This window comes from Wyeomyia smithii, chromosome 3, assembly GCF_029784165.1.
Source record: "Wyeomyia smithii strain HCP4-BCI-WySm-NY-G18 chromosome 3, ASM2978416v1, whole genome shotgun sequence".
Lineage (NCBI taxonomy): Eukaryota > Metazoa > Arthropoda > Insecta > Diptera > Culicidae > Wyeomyia > Wyeomyia smithii.
This window is the reverse complement of record NC_073696.1, coordinates 123,789,753-123,804,321: the sequence shown is the minus strand read 5'-3', so window position 1 is coordinate 123,804,321 and position 14,569 is coordinate 123,789,753. Positions and strand designations below refer to the sequence as shown.

The 14,569-nt window shown below is 40.6% G+C and overlaps 2 protein-coding genes and 1 long non-coding RNA gene across 4 annotated transcripts; 1 reads left to right on the top strand and 2 right to left on the bottom strand.

Moving 5' to 3' along the window:
- Positions 1 to 337: 337 nt before the first annotated feature.
- Positions 338 to 5,487, bottom strand: LOC129730661 (ER degradation-enhancing alpha-mannosidase-like protein 3). Its single transcript, XM_055690170.1, has 12 exons — positions 4,865 to 5,487; positions 4,651 to 4,797; positions 3,715 to 3,867; positions 3,498 to 3,651; positions 2,877 to 3,440; positions 2,722 to 2,811; positions 2,403 to 2,655; positions 2,076 to 2,338; positions 1,788 to 2,019; positions 1,606 to 1,701; positions 1,373 to 1,545; positions 338 to 1,306 (listed from the first exon to the last, which is right to left on the bottom strand). The coding sequence occupies exons 1-12, from the start codon at positions 5,014 to 5,016 to the stop codon at positions 1,178 to 1,180; spliced, it is 2,406 nt and encodes an 801-aa protein (XP_055546145.1). The 5' UTR covers positions 5,017 to 5,487; the 3' UTR covers positions 338 to 1,177.
- Positions 5,488 to 9,138: 3,651 nt separating this feature from the next.
- LOC129731419 (uncharacterized) lies at positions 9,139 to 11,483 on the top strand. 2 transcript variants are annotated; one of them, XR_008729014.1, is made up of 2 exons: positions 9,139 to 9,385; positions 11,178 to 11,483. It is a non-coding gene; the product is annotated as an uncharacterized LOC129731419 (long non-coding RNA). The 2 variants fall into 2 exon arrangements; XR_008729013.1 differs by having other exon boundaries at positions 9,139 to 9,452.
- On the bottom strand, positions 10,982 to 13,885 carry LOC129731418 (DNA repair and recombination protein RAD54-like). Its single transcript, XM_055691396.1, has 6 exons — positions 13,735 to 13,885; positions 13,163 to 13,677; positions 12,606 to 13,101; positions 11,720 to 12,544; positions 11,483 to 11,646; positions 10,982 to 11,427 (listed from the first exon to the last, which is right to left on the bottom strand). Exons 1-6 carry the CDS (start codon positions 13,735 to 13,737, stop codon positions 11,073 to 11,075), a joined length of 2,358 nt encoding a protein of 785 aa, XP_055547371.1. The 5' UTR covers positions 13,738 to 13,885; the 3' UTR covers positions 10,982 to 11,072.
- Positions 13,886 to 14,569: the final 684 nt, after the last annotated feature.

Here is a 14,569-nt window from a genome sequence, read left to right as displayed (position 1 = left end):
ACTCTACTGCTTTTGCAGCAATCAACACCATTCTCAGAATTCATCCACGATGCAAACAATGCGTTGTGCCTCGGGGGTGCCAAAATAGAATAAATTTGAATTTGATTACAGGTGAATGCAATGAGAATAGCCATCATTGCTTTGATTTGGAACCAACCGACAGACAGCGAGAATTGGGCTGGAATATATTTACCGACGAGTTTAGGTTTGAAGAAGCCAAAGTTCAAATAGTTTCGGAGCATTTTCATTATTCATTACTTCCGGTGGAGTACTTCATTGACTTGAAATATGAAACTGGTGCGAAGTTTGGCGCATGAAATTGATTTCAAACAACGTATTTTTCGTAAAACATTTTCATTTTATTTACAAAACTAGAAACAGTGTATTAAGAGTTCGCTTGATCTAATAGGCAATTGAATCTTCTTTACTCACAACTATTGTTTTTTTTTCTCTCTAATTTCTTTAGTTAAATTCTTTATTATATTGCATCTTGATTGTGACTAACTAGTGATTGCTATTTCGATGCTTGAGAAGACTTTATAAAAAATAGCAACCCCCTCATTGTTCCGTTTATATACACACTCACATACATCGCTTGCTGCTGAACGTGGAATCTGTTTTTTTTCCTTCAGCAGGACTGATACTGCTGAAGTAGTTTGGAATTACATTGTTTTCGTGTCAGCAGTGGTGGCAGTCTTATCCTAATATCGTGTTTCTAAATTGTTAGAAATTATTTACAGCTAATTTACAACGAGCATTTTCGCTCGGCACAGTTTTGAAGCTCTTGCCTCAGGTAGACACACCTGCTGTTCAAATCTCGTGCAGAAAACGATAAGTCAGTCAACCAGCTGATATGTTGCTCAGTACGAACATTCTCTAATGGCTTTAGCTATTATGAGTAACAAATCGACTCCAGTTGGCTCGACTATCCCTAGCTTATGATAAAAATTTAGTACACTAACCTTAACTATGCACTTTTATCTCTAAACAACAATCAAACTGCATCACATCGTACTTATACTCTGCCAACAATTGTGTCACTTTGAATTGATAGAAATTTAAGCATGGAAACTGCACTTATAACCCTTTCACACACTCTTGATTTGTATGCCGTTTGTTTAATTAATTGTGTTAATAATGCATCCTGTCTACCCACAGCAAACCCACTCCTTCGATATTATGGGGCCGTTTTCGATCCGCTGCTGGAGGTTTGCGCCGACTCAGTCTTGCTTTGTTTTTGGGACAGAGCGTCCTGTTTCGCTAACTCTTCAGTCTCCATGGGGTCAAGCAACGGTTTCAGCGTTATCTGCCCGAAAAAGGAAAAAAAATATAGTCACATAACACCAACCTTAGATAATCGTAAATATGCTACCTCAAGGTCTGGATCGGCCTTAATCGCAGTTATCAGCACTTCGGCTTCTTTTGTGAATAAGAATACAACTGGGATTTTTACGTCATCGTTACCGTCACCAGACATTGCAAACATTTGTTGATTGTCGATCGAAGTGTTAGGAGTATTGTCGTACACTATGGCAGCCATCGCCCCTGGATAAGTAGATTAAATTTATATTGTAGAAATAATAAGAAATTACTTTATTATCATACCTCCTGCTTGAACTCTGCGTGCTTTATCAACAAAGGTGCAATCGCCTCGTTCGACAATCGCAATTTTGCCATTCAATTCTCGGCCGTTTTTCAGACCTATCAATAATTTATTAATACAGAACAAAATATAAGAAACGATTTGGTTGGTTCATTACTTTTAGAGAAAGGAAAATCAATCTTACTTGTGCAGACTTTCGATGGATTAACGAACACTCCTCGCTGCGTTATCACCATATCTCCCGTAAGTTCAGGCCCAAAATGGCTCGGCCCTGCTTTGAGAATATGTTGATAATCGCCTTGTGATTGGAATGAAACTGCCTGCAGTTGTGTTTTTGGAATTGTGTTCGATTTTGACAACTCTACCATCTCCTGCATGAATATGAGACCACGCTCAGCATCCTCCGGGGATTTCGCCTAGAAAAAAATCATCTACATTTTTACTGTTTCGTTTGCTGATAAAATTATCTTACGTTGTAAAAACTATGCAAAAGCTGAACCTTTCCCTCGCCTAGAGAAACCATCGTAATACCCATGTCATGAACTGTCCGTAGATGATCTGCATTGCTTGCCTGAAAGTCAGCCGCTCTAAGTCTTTTGGCACTTGATATACGCGGGCATACTCCTGTAACCAGGTCTCTAAGGGGACGTCTAACCGTTTCAGGAAATAACTTGTTTGGACTAGGACATGACCGCATGAAATCAAGCATGTTGTTTTCCTCGTGCTCTTTAATGTCTTGGTATGGATAAATGCAAAATTAAAAACTGTCCACAATTAAAAATAAAATAGTTGTACTTACTAAACGTATGATTGCCTAATTGCCCGAGAGTCAACGGCAGTAGATGTGCTTCGGTTGTGAAAATAAAATTTTCTATGTTCAACAGCAGATCCGACGGATCAGAAAATAGCAGATACAAATATTTGAAAGTCTCCGAGAGTACATAGGAATCCATTCGGTCCTCGTGCTTCCCTGTACGTACGTCGTTCACGGCCGCATAGCCGCAGGGTACTCTCGCGTGTTTTTGTAATGCCTTTAGCGCTTTTTTACCAACCTACGAAAACAATAACGCGTATTGAATTTCGAATGTTCAGCAACGTTACATTATTGCAAAATATACCTGCAAATAATAATGATCCCCTGTTGCCCGATATAAAAAGTACGTTGACTCAATGAACTCTGGCCTCAAATGGTGCTGTCCCCAGTGGACCTTAAAGAGATAGAGTGGTGCACATTACTCGAATGCAATCATTGGGATAATCAAAATATCTCAACCTGAAAATCGTACGTGAATGCCTCTGGAATGAAAGTATGCATTTGCATTACTTGATACAACATTTCATGTGTCTGAACGGCTGGTTTCAGGTCCCCAGAAAGTACTTGGAGACCAGGCCAAAAAGCTAGTAGTGCATCCATGAAGTTTCTTGTTTTCGTGTGCGGTCGATGCATTTGGACGTCCAACAACATCGGTCCTTGACTGATGTATTTCATGATAGCATTGTAGTGCCGATTAAACCGCGCTAAATAGCGTTCATCTCCCAGCAGAATGTACGATTTAAGGCAGTATTCGTAGTAGGAATCTATTCCAGCACCCACACCAGACTCTCGTCGGATCCAGTCGCCGGAATGGACGTTTAGTACCGTTCCCATCAAATCCGAGCTCCGGTGGCGCATTTTCCACAGCGCGTCCATCGCGTTATGCGCCTTAATTTCGAATATTGGTTCTCCACTTAATCGCGAAAGTGCGGCAAACTCTAATAAAATTGTACCCGCACAAGCAGTGCAGGTTTCTCTTGAGTGGCGCAATGCTTCCACTTTCATACCATATTTTAGGTTAACCTGCAAAAAAAAACTTCCTATAATTTAAGAGCAGTAAATTGCTTCAATTTCACTTACTCTAGCGTGCGGAATTCCTGTTGACGTGTTAAAAGCTGGCAGTAGTCTAAATCCGAGATCTTTGGCCATTTCGAGTAACTCACCCCGATACCATAACATGACATCCGCCTGTTTTTGTACGTATTCTGCCAGTATGTGGGCGGACAGTAATCCACTAACACAAAAAGTAGAGCATATAGTTTTTTAGCTGGATTAAGTTAAACAATAGTCAACTTACCCAACCATTCTGATGTTAGTTTCGAACACGGAAACAATGATGTCATTATCGAATCTCACATCTTTAATAACCAGCTTAACAGCGTGCTCAAACTCCTCCAGATCTCCAAGGATGACTAGCGTATCCAGCGTATCAACCAGCGTCATAGAAAAACTGTTAATGTATTTTAATTTTAATTAGTAATTTTGTTTGAGTCTGAAGATAAATTGATGTACTCTCAAATAATTTTCCAGTAAAGAATTATCAAACTCTTACTGTTTATGTTGCAATACTAAAATTTAAATAACTTGTTCCATAATCACTAATGAGCACTGCGACGAAGTGAGATAGATTGATTTTTTTTCGTTTTGCGACACCGATCTGTTCCTCCAATCTATAGCGTAAAATACACAAAACCGCACCACTCAAAACAAGCAGTTATCTTTGACGAGCTACTGTGCACATAATTGCGTTTACTGATAATGTGAACCCATTGGAATAAAAAATATATAAACTCGAAATCGAAAAAATATTTAAAAAAATTAAACAATAAACGATTTGTTAAGCCATTTCGCGTTATACTGATAGGTAGGTTTCTTATACTACTACCAATAAAAATCCATGATTAGCCATAAAGCGTAGTACACGATGACGTGTGCCTTTTTTCGTTTCATTTTGAATGGTATAAATATATTATTCTAATTCATATGCAACAATAACAGCATCATAACCAGTTAGCAAAGCTATTCTTAATTTCATTGCCGTATTTTTTTTATATTGTGAAACAGATGTATCCACTTCTCAGGTGATTTCTCTTATCAAAAAGTGTACACGTCGTCGCTCAACTTAAGTAAATAAGGTAAAGGTTACTATGTTATGAACACCTATCACTTTGGTTTGTTTTAAACGGTGAACCTGCCGCTTAGTCCCCATAGGTTCGGTCATTTTGATACTTACTTCCCCAGCACATCATCAAGATCTCCTCGGGACGGCGTAATTCCTCGATATCTTCCATTGCAGCTGAGTGGCATTAATTCGTCCGCTGGATAGGCCTTATCCATATACGCCCGGTACGCATGATAGAACATTTCTCTCGATTCTTCCCTATAACCGATACATGAATTAAATCACTTTTGACATTTCAGATCCGGCCTTCTTTCCTAACACTTACCTCAGCTCGTTTCGCTCTTTGTTGGACATGTTGTGCGTGGGAACGGACGGAATCTGATCGGTGGCCGCAAGTACGGCACTCCACAAGGAAACCAGCAGCAGTGCGACATGTTCAAGTCGAAAAAATTTCCGAAACCTTTTTATTGTCCGCATTTTCTCACTTCGAAAATCCTCCGCCGACTTTCACTTCCGACACAAAGCTCACAGTGGACTTCAACTGAACCAGCCCAAACTGAGACTGGAACTTGTCTCCAGTTCAGAATGGCTCAACACTTTCCGATCTCTTATCTTCCCTCAATTGACTGTAGACTACCTATTTCCAGTTTCCTGGTAACCACTTCCACGGAGGATGCGAAACAACAAAACTCTGGTTCACAATTTGTTGTACCATCAGGAATAAAGGATTGTTTTTGACATAACTCCGTAAATAGGATGTGTATTCTCTCGGAAAATTTATAACGAAAGTGCAACGTTGAACAACAAACTGTAATGAACAACAGGATCGACGTATTTCTGCCACCTAATATTTTTCCTTTAGCCTTCACTTTTGTCCAGTCTTTTTCCCGTTTCCCCGTACCGCTTACTTCAACTATCATTAATTTCTTACAAGATTTTCTGACGTTCTCTTCTGACAGCTGACCGAGTTTGACATACAAATTAAAATTAACGACGTTTTTTGCCAGTAGGTGGCGAACGTTCGCAATTCGGTACGTTTAGCAGTTTTGCTTATTTGACATGTAGTTGGCGCAACGATGAAAATGATGAAGGTTTTATTTACGTAACTATCCAAACAAAAGTATGTACAAGAAAAGTTTATTGTTTTAAAGAGAATAGGTAGAAATAGTAGAACAAATACTTTCATATTTTGTTACTTTTCAAAGGTGTTTATGTGTAAGAACTTTTACAAAACACGGCACTTGAAAAAAAACCCACAGGGTGTATACTTTAAGAATAAAATGAAATGCACTGATTTTTAAATATTCACTGATGTTACAAGCTTCGATCACAGACAAACAGACGTGCCACTCGATGACGATTTCATCGACCAGAAAAATAACGATTATTTTGAAATTTTGCTTGGCGGGTAATAATGCCGCTAGTGTCGCTATAAGCAAGCGTGCACATTCATTATCAGAGACGAAAACCGTCAGTGATGCCGCTTGATTTAAGCAAGCGCGCACCCCCATTTGCAAAGACAAAATCCGTTTTACGAAAATAAGTTAGTAGGCAATAAGCTCACATGGTGGCGCATGAGTGTAACGTTTCAAATAAGGACGAAGCACAGACTAACAGACGTAACACTGGAACCTAGCTCCACAGACTAACAGACATAACACTTTGAACAAACTTTCAATAAAACATCATTTGGATGATATCAGTACTTTGCGATAGTAACACTAGCACCACAGACTAACAGACGTAACACTGGAACCTAGCTCCATCGTCACAAAAAACGTTCATTTCAAATTTTCAATCGAACAACAATCATCGCGCGAAAACGTCGTCTGGGGCGCTGTCATGCAATCTCATACATATTTTGCAGTTCTCCATTTGACACATGCAGTAACGCTGGCGCTGATGTCAAAATACATGACGCAGCGCGAACACGACAGCAGATGGTGCTAGTGTTACTAATGTAAAGTACTGGAATCATCCAAACGATGATTTTATTGAAAATTTGTTCGACGTGTTATGTCTGTTAGTCTGTGCTAGCACCATCTGCTGCCGTGTTCGCGCTTCGTCTCGTATTTCGACATCAGCGCCGGTCGTTTATCTTTGCCGGTCGCTCATCTGCTATCCGTGCTACGTTGCCAGCCCACTGTAACCTACCGTGCTCAATCAGCTTGACAATATCCTCGTGTTTGTATACTTCGTACAGCTCGTGATTCATGAGCCTGTGCCACACCTAATTTTCTAGTTTGTCTTCGAGTGCTGATCGCAGAATTCTACGCTCGAAGACCCCAAACGCTCGTCGATCGGCCTCCTTCCACGTCCACGATCCATGTCCGTAGAGCACCGAGAAGATCAAAGCTCTATAGAGCGCAAATTTCGTCCAGATCTGTAGGCTACGGGACCTAAGCTGGCTACGCAATACGTAATAAGCCCTTTTCGCTGCCACAATCCGTCGCTGCTCACCTCGTTGTCACGTGTCACGAGAGTACCAAGATAAACGAACTCGTTGACTATCTACACAACACTTATTAGACCGGTAGTCCTATACGGCCACCGAGTCCCTACGCACCACCTATTCATCGATTTCAAGGCCGCCTACGATACTATCGACCGTGTAGAGCCAGGGAAAATCATGGACGAAGCTGGTTTCCCTGCATAACTAACAAGACTGATCAAGACCACGATGAATGGTGTACAGTGCTGTGTGAATATTTCGGGTGCGTTATCAAGCCCGTTTGATACACGCAAGAGACTTTGATAAGGCGAGGGTCTTTCTTGCTTCCTGTTCAACATTGCGCTTGAAGGTGTGATGAAACGTGCGGCCTTTAACATGCGGGGCACGATCTTCAATAAATCCAGCCAGTTCATCTGCTTCGCTGACGACGTGGCCCTTGTCGGAAGGACGTTCCAGGTGGTTGCAGAACAGTACGCCAAACTGAAACGTGAAGCAGAAAAAGTTGGATTGAAAGTGAGTACGTCAAAGACTAACTATCTGCTAGCAGCAGGAACCGAGCGGGATAGGTCTCTCATAGGCAGTAGCGCAATAATTGACGGAGACGACTTCGAGGTGGTTAACGAATTTGTATACCTCGGATCTTTGGTAACGTCAGACAACAACTGCAGCAGAGAAATCCGGAGACGTATTGTAGCTGGAAGTCGTGCCTACTACGGACTCCACAAGACTTTGAGGTCTGGTAAACTTCGCCCCCGTGCCAAGTGCACCTTGTACAAGACGCTTGAAGATGAGTAGTCCTCTACGGCACGAGACATGGACAGTGCTCGAGGAGGACTTGCAAGCACTGACCGTTTTCGAAAGACGTGTGCTTAGGACTATCTTCGGCGGATTATGTGAGGATGGCGTATGGGGGCGGAGGATGAACTACGAGCTGGCGCAACTCTATGGCGAACCCAGTATCCAGAAAATCGCGAAAGCTGGAAGGGTACAATGGGCGGGACATGTTGTAAGAATGCTGGACAACACGCGTCTGTTTTTTCCGTATTGGGCGGCGTACAACAGCGTCTGATCCGGCTGATCTATGAAATGCAGTATCTCACCAACAATATCAAAGACGATGACTCCGTCTCAAAACAAGGCATTGTGCCCTAGTAAGGAGGCATGCTGAAAATTCCCTCCTACGAACAATCCAGAAATAAACACGGATTGTAACAAACGATTTCGACCCAGGCGAAAATGGAATTTATTCTACTTGATTTTACTGATACTTAAGTAATTCGAGTATTCGGGTGTAAATGATCTATTGGTTGTCCGGCTTTTCCTAGAAAACCATTCCCCAGAAAATAAAGTGTCGAAGGATTTTCCCCAGAATGAACCATTCTCCAGAATAGCAAATCCCATAATATACTAGTTATCAGAATTCTAAACCCCACAAAGTACTAGATACCAGAAAACCGTTCCCCAGAACACACTATTGCCCAGAAAACTATTCTCCAGAATCACCGTAACCAGAGAAAAAAAAAAAAACATTAGTATTCAGTTATTAAATTGTTACCATTCTAAATTATTTAACATTTTTATTAACACTTGCGTACCTGACCCCTCCAGAGCCGAAAAAATGAAAATTCTTTTACCTGCCATTCCGCAAGATCTAAACCGAATTTGATCGAACCTTTTTCAAAAGATCACAAATTTATCATAGTTTTTGGGACAGTAGCGGACATTTGTTCCGGATTTATCGAGGGGAACCGTGAGGTAAGTACCCTTCCAGAGACACAGGCTAAATTCAAAAACCCACCACACGGCCGTTCGCCCCAGAGTGCGTTGAGGCAGCAGACCCGGCAGGTCCACGGCGCGACACCCGCACGAACCGGGTGCACGCGCAGACCAGCGACCCGGCAGCCTCGTAGCCCGAGTCATCCCAGTCTTCAAAGCCAATCCTTATCCCGAAGTTACGGATCTAATTTGCCGACTTCCCTTACCTACATTGATCTATCGACTAGAGACTCTAAACCTGGAGACCTGCAGCGGATTCGGTACAAGTTGTTGAGAGTTTGCGTGCCCCAGTCTCCGATTTTCAAGGTTCAAGAAGAGAATATCGACACAGCAATTTTATACCATGCTCTACCAGTCTATCCAACCATATCTCTCTATGAAAGACTTCATGGCTAGTGTGACTGTTAAACAGAAAAGAAAACTCTTCCGATATCTGTTGTTAGCTTCTCGAAGGAAAGGATTCATGTTACCATAATTACAAAGGCGCTACAGTTTCCGGTGTGCACGCAAAGGTATACACAACAAGCTCCGGAATTGTAACCGGATTCCCTTTCGCTTGTTTAATATATACTAGTGGATGTTGCATCAACCCAGAAAAACGAACGAACCTGTACAGAGGTTATTTCTGCGGGAGGGCTGCCCTCCCCCCATGTGAACTAGATTACCCGAATTATGATAAGAAGGGGTATATTAGATTTTTGGTCAAGGAGCCTCAGAAATCAACTCGCTACTGTGTTTTTGTGGTCGACTTGTGATGTTCTCTCAGCCAAAAACGATTACTGAAAGTTCTCTGATTTTATGACTAGGGCATGGTGTCAAGCGCTCACATATTTACCCCATGAAAGAACAAATGTATTAGTTGACAATAAGTTGGTTCAAATGATAGAATCGTTAACACAAAACTTTTCAGCCTTTCAGTTCGATTTTCAGTTTTCTATGATTGAGCACCAGTGGTGGGCACCATTCCGCTAATTCGCTAATTAGCGACGCTAAAATTCAGTTAGCGATTTCGCTAATTTTTGAGCTGGTTAGCGAAACTGTTAGCGTCGCTGAAATTTTGGCCTTCGAAACGCTAATCGCTAATTCGCTGAATTTTGTGGAGTAGCGACAATAGAAATATTTAGAAAAACTGTGAATTGCTGATGCCGTACGTAAATTGCTTCGAAAGATGAACATACTTTACTGTGAAAGTTACTCTTGTCAGTTTTTTTTTACCCTAGAATGGAGTTCCAGTTATCGTACAAGCCACAGGAGCATTTTGAAAAACAAGCACAAGGTCTAGATTGAGTTTTTAGCACACCAATAACTTTGATGAATTGCAATGCGCTTGAAATTATGACAACTTTGGTTCTATTTTTCCGATTCAGATAATAATTGAATTTTCATGAAAACATTCCTAAGAGTATCTATTTTCAATGCAAGCTAAATAACTTTTGTTATTCTTGTTTTTACAAAATCAAATATGAATACCGTTTCGTGAACCTCTTATTGTAAATAGCTTTAAATAGTAATTGTTTTCGTTTATTTAACCAAAACAGATCAAAGTGGTCCAAATCTGACAAAACATGAGCAATAAATATGGCGATATGACTATTCACATATTAAAAAGTTAACGATTAGCGAAAGTTCCGCTAATGTGGGTTTAGCGTTTAGCGATTATCGAGCTTAATTTTCCGGTTAGCGACTTAGCGATTAGCGTCGTTGAATTTTCGGTTAGCGGTGCCCACCACTGTTGAGCACACATGTTATACATTTCAGATATACAAAAACTCTGTTTTACCAGATTTTCCATATATCAAAAATAAGAATACATATTTTTTCATTTCAGGATAAGTTTTCTGGAAAACGGTATTTTCTGGGAATTTGTTTTCTGGGCATTGGTTCATTCCTGATAATAACTTTCTGGGGATTAGTACTTTCTTGGTAGCAGTTTTCTGGTGATTGGTACATTCTGGGATTTTTTTTTCTGGGGAAAAAGCTTCGGCGTTTTATTTTCTGGGGAATAGTTTTCGAGGAATTGTTATACAGTCAATCTATTTACATAGTTTGAGAGTTCAATGCTGGAATTGATTTACTTCTCGCAAGTATGATTTGTTGTGCCATTCTAGTTGGTCCTAATTTTTTGCACAAGCTAAGGTCTCTTCACGAAATACTTACCGTGTAGTTTTCTCAGTACAGAAACAGAGTAGAATAAAAGAGCTAACTTTTAAACAAATTCGCAGAACGTAGCCTGCTTTCTTTAATTAATCCATTTCGTAGATTAACTGAATAAATACAAAATCTGAGGAACACTTACAGCAAAATTTCACGGAACGAAATCCTCATCCTGGTCATCTTCAGAACATGAACCATCATTTTCTACTTCTTCTTCCTCATCTTCGCGGTAATCGTCGGTTTTTTCTTCTTTCAGATCATCTTTAGTTTTCAATGCTTCCATACGTTTCTGTTCGGCAATTTGTTGCTCTACAACGGCACTGTTGGATCGGTGATGGAATACAAATGAAATGCATTTGGTGATGTCCCAGCACTTAAAAATGATATCATCTGGAATGCCTTTATTGTTGGAACAGTGATACCAGTGCATTAAATCGGATGTGCAATCACTGTCCTCAGGGGGAAGTTTAACTTGAACGTTGTTAAGACACCGTTTACATTTAAAACTGTAACAAAAGAATCATCAATTATAATAAAAAATAAGTAAGTCTAACGTTCTACATTGCATGAGTGTCGGAGATTGTGGATTCGTCGATCCGAAATAGATCTTTCAGATCATCTTGGGTAAAGTGTCGTTCTCCATCCTCATCGTTGTCTACAACTGTGTTAGAGAGCGCTTTTTTGTGTGTTTGACGCTGGAATATTTTTTCCTCTATTGTCCCGGTCTGGTGTAAATCGTGAAAAAAATCATTTAGGAACATTTTAAGACCAGAAATATGCAAATAGGTATAGCCTTACCGCTAAGAGTCGATATATAAAACATGGTTTCTTTTGTCCATCACGCCAAACACGAGCCAGCGCTTGCTCGTCATTAGCTGGATTCCAATCTGGATCGAACATAACTAAGCGATTAGCTCCAACCAGATTTAGGCCACAACCACCCGCTTTTGAACTGAGCATAAAGATAAATTCCTTTGAATCAGGTTTATTGAACTCATCCACGACTTTGCCTCGTTTTTTAATTGTCATTGTTCCATCTAGACGAACGTATGCGTATCCTCGTTTTCGACAAAGTTTCTCGAACAAGTCCAAGGTCTGTGTGTAGTTTGAAACCAGAACTATCTTGTCGTCAGTGTTCATTTTCAAGCTAGCTAGCATACAATCTAGCAACATCAATTTTCCTCCTAACTCAGGTCGTAAATCTTTCGAATTGTAATTACTGGGCAAAATTTTGTGTGCCTTTTCAAAACCATCAGCTCGTTCTTGAATCTTTTCATATATCAAATCTGGGTGATTGCAAAGCTTCTTCAGCGCTGTGATGTTCGACAGCGCAGTAAGACTAGCTTTTGCCCCGTTCTTCTCCTGCACGCAGCGACGAATCGAGTCCGATTGAAGAAAATTTTTGTACAGTTCGGTTTGAATTTCAGACATTTTTATACAGATAACCATTTCAAACTTCACTGGAAGATACTTTGTCAGCAAGGAAGACGTTCGCCGGATCATACAACGATTCACCAGTGCAGACAGTTCTTGAAGACGTTCTGCAGCTTTTTGTCGCTCAGATTCAGTGGAATTCGCATCCTGCCCTCGTAAAATCGGAGTTTCGAATTGACGACGAAATTCCTGCAAGAGAAAATATATGACTTTTTCACGAGTCAATCAAGAACAGATCAAATAAACTAACATTTGTACTTCCCAGCATTCCAGGATTAACGAAATGCAACAAACTGTAGTATTCAGTTAAATCGTTCTGAATGGGAGTCCCTGATAGAAGAACTCTGCGTTTGGTCTTAAGTCCCATTAACGCTTGATACGTGAGATTCTCACAGTTTTTTAATCGATGTCCCTCGTCACAAAGAACAGCTCCTATTTCCGAATTGTTTAAAATATTTGCATAGAGACGAAAAGTCTCATAACTGATGATCAATACTGGTGTCCCGTGGCGTAAACTTTGGTTAGCCATAAACTGTTCCAACTCCTTAATAGTGTGTTCCTTCGATCCACCGTCCATAGCCAAGCAGTTCACACGACAGCCAAGCCATTTACCGAATTCCTTATACCAGTTTTTTACTAATGAGCTCGGGCAAACGATAACTGCTTTCCCAATTGTAGGCTTGCAGTCCGGACTTTGCCGCAGTAACGTCCAAAGGAGGGTAATACATTGTAGCGTCTTGCCGAGTCTGTAAAAAGTTAAACAAATGTTAATCTTTGTTAATAAGCTTCAAGCTCTATTTGCCTGACCCCATTTCATCAGCCATGATGCAGCCCTGAAAATCCCCACGTTTTCCGGTGACACATTCATACATGAACTTTACACCTTCACGCTGATGTGGTCGTAAAATATTCCCCAGCAGTGGATCCACGACGACGTGAACCTGCATTTTGTTCGTATCCATTTTTAACCGATCGTGTTCAGAAAGTTCTTCTGGGCTAAATAACACTAAAGCATTGCAGGCGTATGGATCATGTAGCGCTCTGCGGGCTGCCGGCCGTTTCATGCCAAGGCAACGGGTCGTATGTTCTGGGATGTAATTCGGTATGGGAATTTTAAATGGGCGGGTCAGGATTTTTAGTATCATCATTTCGTATTCGGATGCCGATAGTTTAGTAGGCGGTGGCTCCGCATCTTTGGAATGGCCTCGAGATGACCGTTCTCGGCATTCTCGATTACGCTTACTGCAAACCGAGACCGGACTTTTAAAAGCACCATTTACAGGCGAAAGCGGGAAGCTTCGACTGGGAGCAAGACTTTTTCGCTGGAATTAAAATTATTTTCAAGATGGTAGGTGTATTATTGTGCATAATGTTTTTACCATTTTTAACTTTTAAATCGAAATCGCGTTCAACACTCGATTATTATTCTTGTTTCTATGTTTAATACTACATGAGAAATCTTGGTATTTACACAATAGTAGTTGAATTTGAAATGAACGTCCTAACACTTTTGAAATTACAACTGACAGCCGGTCGTTCAGATGTGTTGATGTATGGGTTGTTCTTGTTTACAGTTAGTAGTGAAGGAGCAAAATGGGGCAAGAGGATCATTCTTCGTCCTCAAATGGAATCACAGTTATAGCGAATTTCTTAATTCCACTGAGTGCGGGCAAAACTGCCGAGGAATAATAAAACGGCATCGCTATTTAAGACGCAAGTAAGAAAGAGATGCCAGATAATTGTTTACGAATTTAGCACGTGCGGTGGTGGGTTAAAGCTGACAAATTTTACAGTGCGCTTCGGGCAGCACGACAGGTCATAACTGGGTCAAAATCGAGCGAATGAAGAAGGGTTTTGACAGCAGCTGGTGCGCTTCCAGGTCAAAACGAGGTGAGCTGGTGGAATAAAGAAATTCGCTATAAAAAAAACTAACCAGTTACAAAACGATGAAGTATATATTGTTGAAGCAAGTAAACTATCATAAATTATACTGCTCACAACAGTTTCCATATTTTTTTTTAATTTAACTACCTTTTAACCATAAAAAGTGTGATTACATTTTTTGCTTAAAAACGATTCAAGTCCTCTAATGGTGATATTTCAAGACAAAATAAGACACGACGGCCCGAAAAAAAAACATCAAAAAAACCTCAAAAGATGCTGTGATTGTACATAGTTATACCACATACTAAGTATTAGAGATGGTCGGGTTTG